We start from the raw sequence: 9,252 nt of genomic DNA, 5'->3' as shown, positions 1-9,252 counted from the left end.
ACACACACACACACACACACACACACATTTTTTTTTCCTTTATGAGACTCTCAAACAGAATTAAAAGTACATCAAAACTATGGCTAAATAAATTATATTTGGGTGACCACAATTAAGAGCATATTTTTTCACTTAAGAGCCCCACTTTAGAAAAATAGATGATATAATCATTCTAAACATACTGACTATACACTAAGCCTTTTGAAAGTTAAAAGTTGATGTTAAGGGGAAAAAAAACAACATCCTTTTTCACATGAATTCCATAAGCATATTAATTCCACCATTACAATTATAATGCTCTGAAGAGCCCAAATATCTAGATATCAAAGAAAACGCATTTTTTAATACTGGTATTAAGATGGAAATTTGTCTGAAACACTGAAAATAGAAGCTACTCAAAGAGGTTATAGACTAGAAATAGTCTATAAATTTTAATTTATTTTTTAAGTAAAACATCAAACATAATGAAGGCTCATAAGATAGATGCCTCAATAATACATTTTCATTGTTTTGGCCCTCTTAGTAAAAATAAATAGAGAAATATGATTAGGTTTAAGCTCTTCATTAACCTTAATCTCCTACTATTTGTGTACATGTCTGCATAACAAAATTATTTGAGCACTACTAAAAAAATTCATACCTATTATGCATGCAAACACCTCCAAGTACTTGGGAATTTATTTCAAGGTAAAAGTTACCAAATCCATAACCTCTAACAAGAGGTCAGCTTTTTTTGCAGTTGTTCATCAAGACTGTACAGTCTTTGTTAAGCATGAACTGAACTCATACATGTTAAAACATGTTTGGGGCACATAAAATGATAAATTCATAATGAATTTAAAAATTATTACTATTTCATTCCTGTTTGATTGAGACCTGCATTTGATTTTTTTAGTATGAACTGGTTTCACATTAAAATGTCACAACCAAAATTATAATAAAAAATTATAAAGGACTTATATGTCTTTCTCCAAAAAGAAAATTATGTGTTTATATAAGCAGATTCTAAACCACCACCACCCCAAAGAAGGCAAGAGAAGTTTTTCAGTCCTATAAGAAATTATGTTTTAAAAATTTTTTAACTTAAGAAACTAAAAGTTAAAATAAATCACTTGAAAAAATATGTAGTGGTCTTTAGAAATGAAAAAGGAAACTAAGATTCTAACATTTAGGATGAAGAATTAGAGTATATAATGTTATTTCACATGGTAGATAGGGTAATAGAAAATAATTTTAAAAGTACCTATGTTTTAGGGAGTTTCCAAAATTTTTTGAAGACTTCTTATTTCAGTTAAGGATCGTTCTGTGACAAATTCACAGAAGAAACTATAAAAAGTCCCCAGTCTAACCTGTACTCTAATACAATATCATAAAAATAGCAGGATATAAGAGGGGTCAAATTTCAAAATGGGAAAAGACTGGATTCTGCACCAAATACCACCCTCTCCCATAAAGCAGCACAGGGCTTTGCGAAGGTCAAGCTAAATGTACATGAAATGGGTTTGGCGCATGCTCTCTGATACCAGGCAAAGCTTAAACTGGAGTAGTGCTGGAGAGATTTACGTTTTCTCCTCACCAGAAGATGTCGAGGTCTTTGAGGTTCAAAAGCTGAGAGATGCTGCTTCGGAGATGGAGGTCCCTGTGGATGAAGAGGATAATTCGGATGTAGCTAACTGAATGGACTAATGTTCTATTTAAGTTTTAATTATTTGATGGTGGATCACAATGATTTTTTTTAAACTAAATTGTTCTTTTTTGGTTTGGGTAACTTTAAAGTTTTCCCAAGTAAGCTGTTGATTGTTAGTGGACTTATTTGGGGGATTTCTACATAATGCTTGAAAAGTTCATGGAGAGAGATCTTTTAATTTAGATTTTTTAGGAAATCAAAGGAAAGTTGACAAAAGATGGGAAAAAAATAAAGGAAAAATACCTATGTGTATACTTGATTGCTTAAATATGTACTCATTTTTATTTCAGACCTGATTAGAGTCAAAACCCCTGAATTCCATCTCCTATGTATGGTCATATATGTACATAAAATACTCTGACCACATCCTTTTAGGACAGTAGTGTCATTCACTCTGTGGGAGATCTTCCATTCTGTGAATGACAACATTAAATTGGAAAGTTTTGTATTTGGGGAAATACTAGCAGATGCCATCTGTATGTTCTTTGAAGACTCCTCTCACTCAACTTCATGAAGATGAGTCCATCATGTAATCTGCAAAGTGAAAGACTACACAGTCCTGCCTTTGTCTTTCTGTCAAGTTTACACTTACTTTTCTTAGTAAAATTTCTGAAAGGGGACAATTCCTAAAAGGAAACACTGTAATAACATTATAGAAATCCAGCACTCAATGAAAGGAATATTACTACTGAGCTTTGTTAGTCAATCACCTAATGGCAGTTAAAATCCTAATTTACAAGTGTTCAAATTGCAAGTGCAATATTTAAAATAATTTCTTTGCATTTAAAGGTAGAGCCATATATTGCACAAAGACATAACTATACTCATTCATATTCCAAATATAAGGGTAAAGGAAGACTGAGCAGAATAAACAATGATAATCAAAGAATTCAAATAGTAGCACTCACCAACACATTTTTCAGCCAATTCACCTAAAAAAGCATCTGACAATTTTGGATTCCAATCCCTGGTATGAATCTGTAATATGTGTTTTCTTGCCTACAAAGAAAAACATAGGTAAATAAAATATATCAACCCCTCAAATGCATTTGCTGGAAGAAATTTATGGGCTAACCATACCCCAGAAAAGTAAATGTTTATTTTTAAAGAATTTAAACACGTTGGCATCAACTCTGATTCCTAAATGTTTATTTTTAAAGAATTTAAACACGTTGGCATCCGCATCAACTCTGATTCCCATAATAACCCTGCAGCGTGGGCAGTGAGATCTTGTCTCTATTTCACACACTAAGACATTTAATATTCAGAGAGGTGAGGGAATGTGACTAGTGGCACATATGATTACGTGACTTAGGACTAGATTTCAAAACTAAATTTCACTTTTCTGCCACATCATTTTTATCATTTGAAAATATATGAACAAGAAACTTAATGTTATAATAATCATAACTTTTAGACAAACTTTAGATTTCATAGAACCTTTGGTTCTATCATAATTATAAAGTACTATGCCTAACAATGAGCTAAATGATAAGTAATTTAAAATTTTTTAAAAGTTTGAAGTCAGCCCTGGCTTCTCTGGCTTAATTGGTTGGAGCATCATCCCTGGGTTTGATTCCCAGTCAGGGTAAAGACCCAGGTTGCGGGTTTGAGGGCACATACAAGAATCAACCAATGAATGCATAAATGAGTGGAACAACAAACTGATGTTTCTCTCCCTTCCTCTCTCTCTCTAAAATAAATAAATATATAAATACATAAATAATTATTAAACAGGACAGCTAATTTTCTGTCATCCTCTGATTTAACATAGCAACACTGTTAAATCACACCCTCCTCATTGATGCACTTTCTTCACTTGGCTTCCAGAATCCCACTCTCCTGTTTTCCTCTGACCTTACTGACTGCTCCTTAAGACAAAGGACTTGGTGCTCTCATCTAGTCTCATAACCTTAAATATTATCTAAGGAAAAAAGGTGAACAGCCAGTCCAGGTCTTTTCCACAGACTCAAACCAGAAAAATGGACTCAGGTTTAGGTCTCACAGCACAGTTTCCTTAAAACATAGTTTCAATTAATGTGGAAAACTATGTTCAAGATCCATGCTGTACAATACAGTAAGCCACTAGCTATATGACGCTATTTTATTTAAATTTTTTAATTAAATAAAATTTAAAATTCAGTTCCTTAGCTACACTAATGACTTTTCAAATGCCCAACAGCTACATGTGCCTAGTGGCTATCATACTGGATATTGCTCAATGGACAGTGTAATTAAAGAACATTTCCATTATTGCAGATAATTGAATTGGACAATGCTGTTCTGGACCTTGTTTATTATTAAATCTCTTAATTGTGAAGACTGTGATTGGCATAGAAACTCTGAGGCCTTCATGACTAGGAAAAAATAGAAGACGATTGAGAAATCAAGGTAATGGCTTTCCTGTGCTGAAATGAATACTGGCTGTGTCTCCTAGAACTAAGCATATTTCCCATATACTGGTAAGATCCTAAAAGATATGCTTGGACTGTTGTAAGATATACAAGATAGCTGAGGTTCCCCATGCTGAAGTAGACTGCACCCACTTCAGCTTTGTCTCCTACAACTAAGCAAACTTCTGTACACTGGCACCGTCTTGGAAGTTGAACTTGGATAATGAAAATGTTACTGTATATGCTGTTTCCTACTCTGACAAAGTTATGTAAACCCGAGTGGGATTCTGGTGCCAAATTAAAGCCTATGAATTGGGTTGTCAATTCAAAAATGAGACAGCTTCTAGTGGCTATGCAAATTGATGTCAAATTGAGGTATTAACTGCTCTATACAGTGGAGCCATTGCCTTAATTTCCCTGGATCAGGGGTGGGGAACGTCCGGCTCGCAGGCTGTATAAGGCCCACGAAATCATTTGTCTGGCCCTGCCAAGGCATTAGGGGTGAGTTAATTAAGATGATAATTTTGTATGGCCTGTGAAAGATGTCATAAATATCCAAATGGCCCTTGCAGAAAAATGGTTCCCCACCCCAGCCCTATAGTCTTCTAAACTGTCCTAGCAACTAAGTCTTGCATATCTATGTATATAAGCCAAGCATTTTATATAGAATTATGAAATCAAAGCCATATAACAACATGTGTATCTACATATATTCATATGCAGTATCTTCTCTGCTTTCCTTAGTTTACATTTGTATGGCTATATGTTGTAAATATTTCCATTAGACTTATTTGAAATATTAAATTACATGGGAAGCATTGTCAAATATAGTATCTTCTCTTCATTCATCTCTCCCTCTCAAACTTAAGTTCCCAGTGAAGAAACAGTTGATGATTAAACTGGTCAAACCAAAACTAACAATAAAATTTTCAAGTAGAATTAGGAAAAAAGAACTTTGTATAATACATAACATTTTACATATTTAATGATTATACACTACCCTGTTTTAATTACACATTCTTTTAGAAACTACACTATAATGAATAACATATGCTGCTTTTAATTAAATATGATGGTATGGTCATTTCTATGAAAATTTGTATTTTGGGCACTTATTCATAAACCCATCAATACAGTACAAATGTTATTTTTATGGGAACAAAGCTACTTTGACTAACTAGAGACATATAACCTGCCATACAAGATAATTACTCCAATCTGGAGAACTAAAAGAAAAGAGTAAGCATCTACAGTAACTTAATCAAGGGTTTTCCTCTTACTTCTTAAAAAGCATAAACTTTCTAATAACTGTTAATAGAAAAGACTAAATTATTTAATAACTACAAGGTTTTTATATAGAATTAACTCTGATATCCCAGAAGCACATAATTTTAAAAATGAAAATTCATAAAATACCACTCTCAAATTGCATATATGTTGCATAATTAAATCAAAAATAAATCTTAATAGATCAAAACCAGAAACTCTTACCTTTTGATCAGGCAAGTTGAAAAGGAATTCTCTGTCAAAACGACCAGGTCTCCTGAGAGCAGGATCTATAGAATCAAGTCTATTTGTAGCACCAATAACAACAATTTCACCCCTATTGTCTAATCCATCCATAAGAGCAAGGAGGGTTGACACTATGGAGCTGTAACAAAATTTTTAGACAAAATTGAAAAAAAAAAATGAAAGAAAAGTTGTAAAAACTGCTTTTTATACTAACTTGTATCAATCTTAAAATGCAAATAAAATTATAGCATGATTATCTTAATGCAAGATCAAGTAATATACATAAATCATTTTCAAAAGTACTCAAACATTAATAGACACCAAAAACACAGCAACAAAGCCTGGCCCACATGGCTCAGTGGTTGAGTGTCTACCTATGACCCAGGAGGTCACGGTTCAATTCCCAGTCAGGGCACATAACCAGGTTGAAGGCTCAATCCCCAGTGAGGGGCATGTAGGAGGCAGCCGATCCATGATTCTCTCTCATCATTGATGTTTCTATCTCTCTTTCCCTCTCACTTCCTCTCTGAAATCAATAAAAAATATATTTTAAAAATAACAAAACACAGCAACAACAAAAAAACATAAAAATGGCCTACATCAAAATTAAAAGTTTTTCTGCCTTTAACTATCAAGAAAGGTAAAAGGCAACCTAAAGAACAGGAGAGAAAATATTTACAAATTATATATTTAATAAGGGTTTAGGATCCAGAATACATAAAAACAATTACAACTCAACAACAAAAAAAGGTAACCTAATTTAAAAATATTCAAAATATGTAAATAGACATTTCTTCACACAAAATATACAAAGGGCCCATCATTAGTCATTAGCAATATCCATATCAAAACCAAATGAGGTAGTGACCCTGGCTGGGTAGCTCAGTTGGTTAGAGCATCATCCCTATACACAATGGTTGCAGGTTTGATCCCAGTCACAGGTCTGATTCTGGTCAGGGCACATACAAGAAGCAACCAATGAATGAATAAATAAGTGAAACAACAAATCAGTGTTTCTCTCCCTCCCTTTTTCCTTCCCTCCCTGCTTCACTTGTGAAACATGCCTCTTTGGAAAATAGCCTGACAGTTCCTTCAACTATTAAACATAGAGTTACCATATGACTCAACAATGTCCACACAAAAAAGTGTTCATAGTAGCTTTATTCATAACAGCCAAAAAGTCGAAGCAGCTCAATGTCCATCAGGATAAATGGACAAATAAAATGTGGCATATCTATACAATAGATTATTTGTCAATAAAAGTAAATGAAGTACTGATAGATGCGACAACATGGATGAACCTTGAAAACACTGTAGCTAAATGGAAAAAAAAAAGCTATAAAAGTCCACATATTGTATGATTCCATTTATATGAAAAGTCTAAAATGGGCATATCTATAGCAACTCAAAGTATGTTAGTGATTGCCTAGGACTTGGTGGGGGACAAGGGGGAAGTTGGAGAGTGATGGCTAAAAGATATAAGGATTCTTTCTGGGAAGATGAAAATGTTCAATAATTGGTTGTGGTAATGGTTACACAACTCTGTAAATACACTGGAAGCCACTGAATCATATAGTTTAAATGAATAGACTGTACATGTGAACATAACTGAATCATACGGTTTAAATGAGTGAACTGTATGTTTATCTCAATAAAGCTGTTTCTGAAAAAAAAAGAATTAAGAAATATATCAGTCTTTTAATAGCAATATTGGGTAGGGGTAATGTCTGCCAATTTATATTATGTTTAGAGTTCCTACAGAATTACATTTGCATTATTGTAATTTTAGACATTTTCTTTAAAATGGCTATCATTTTAACTAAGTTCAAGTCAAAATTATTTTAGATTTTTAAACTACGATTTAAACATTACTACACAGAAATGTTTCATGTCCAATTATAAGATAAACCATAGTTCTAGTAACAATGGCCTTCTTAATGTTTTCCAACTGCTCTCACTTCTATTCTTACTGCTAACACCTGTGTGAAATAACTTTTCCAATAGGCTCAACATGTTAAAGGAATCATTCTTGCTCCTAAATAAACTGTTCGACTGTTTCCCAAATCTATAAATGAGAACAAAATGCTAGAGACCCAATATACATGAATACGGGAGATTTGTGCTTATTCTTATCTATTGAATAACTGAAACTATATGACATAAATGCCTCACTCAAGATATAAGGGGTGAGAAATAAGCATCCTTAAGTATAAGTTCATATTTAATCTCAAACTTTTCCTTAGTATATTCCAATCACTGGGAACATTTCAAATGTTTGTTAGATTTTTTTTTTAAGATTTTTTTATTGATTTTTAGAGAAAGAGGAGGAGAAAGGGACAGAAAGAAACATCGACGTGAGGGCAGTATGTCAATCAGCTGCCTCCTGCATGCCCCTTACTGGGGATCAAGCCTACAACCCAGGCATGTGCCCTGCCCAGAAATGAAGCAGCAACCTTTCCATGTACGGGATGATGCCCAACCAACTAAGCCACACTGGCCAGGTCTGTTTTTTAGAATTTATCAACATTTTTAAGTGTTTTGTACAAGGATTATCAGAAGACAAAGTTTTAAACATCATCAAAAACAGAATTACACCCTACCTTAAATTCTACCAAAAGTTATCTTTAGTTTAAAAATTTTAATTACTAGCTCCTGGATCAAAATTCTCTAATAATCCCTATTATGTTTAAAATAAAGTCTAAATGACTTAAATACTATATTTGAGGTCTACTTGCCTGCACTAACCCTTTCTTCCACATTATCTTCTAAAAGCATTTGTATCATCTTTCAAATATAGACTTAAAAATCCAACTGAAATTGTTTTATAAAGTGTAAAGAAGAATCAGTTTTATTTTTTCACCAAATAGATACCCAATTTTCCTAGCATTATTTATTGAAAAGGCCATTCTTTCCCAAGAGCACTGAACTGCCTGTTTTATTATATACATACTAGAGGCCCGGTGCACAAAAATTTGTGCACTCGGGAGGGTCCCTCAGCCCGGCCTGTGCCCTCTTGCAGTCTGGGACCCCTCGGGGGATGACCACCTGCTGGCTTAGGCCTGCTCCCCGGGGGATTGGGCCTAAACTGGCAATCAGACATCCCTCTGGCAGCCTGAGAGCCCTCGGGGGATGTCCACTTGCCAGCGGGGAGCAGGCCTAATCTGCAGTCTGACATCCTTAGTGCTGCTGAGGAGGCGGGAGAGGCTCCCACCACCACCGCTGTACTGGCAGCCGTCAGCATGGCTTGTGGCTGAGCAGAGCTCCCCCTGTGGGAGCACACTGACCACCAGGGGGCAGCTACTGCATTGAGCATCTGCCTCCTGGTGGTCAGTGTGTGTCATAGTGACCAGTGATTCCCAGTCTTTCTGCTGTTAGGGTCAGTTTGCATATTACCCTTTTATTATATAGGATAGAGGCCTGGTGCATGGGTGGGGGCCGGCTGGTTTGCCCTTCAGGGTGGGGGTCCCCACTGGGGTGCCATCGGGGTGCCTGGCCAGCCTGGGTGAGGGGCTGATGGCTGTTTGCAGGCTGGTCAAGCCCCCCACCAAGTGGGGACCCTCACCCCATGGAGGTTTGGCCAGCCTGGGTGAGGGGCAAAGGGCTGTTTTCAGGCTGGTCAAGCCCCACCGGCGATGGAAGCTCCCAGCCTCTCCTTTTTTT

General features: G+C 35.4%; 1 protein-coding gene across 6 annotated transcripts in view; it reads right to left on the bottom strand.

The window, feature by feature from the left end:
• The window catches only part of ATAD2B (ATPase family, AAA domain containing 2B), a 110,636-nt gene that overhangs the window by 61,864 nt on the left and 39,520 nt on the right, over positions 1 to 9,252 (bottom strand). For all 6 annotated transcript variants that reach the window (XM_014546686.1, XM_005874932.2, XM_014546685.1 and 3 more), the window contains 2 exons: positions 5,572 to 5,731; positions 2,596 to 2,686 (listed from right to left, as the gene is read on the bottom strand). In XM_014546686.1, coding sequence (XP_014402172.1) covers positions 2,596 to 2,686; positions 5,572 to 5,731 — 251 coding nt within the window. The remainder of the gene's footprint in view (positions 1 to 2,595; positions 2,687 to 5,571; positions 5,732 to 9,252) is intronic.

This window comes from Myotis brandtii, unplaced genomic scaffold, assembly GCF_000412655.1.
Source record: "Myotis brandtii unplaced genomic scaffold, ASM41265v1 scaffold454, whole genome shotgun sequence".
NCBI lineage: Eukaryota > Metazoa > Chordata > Mammalia > Chiroptera > Vespertilionidae > Myotis > Myotis brandtii.
This window is presented reverse-complemented; position numbering and strand designations above follow the sequence as displayed.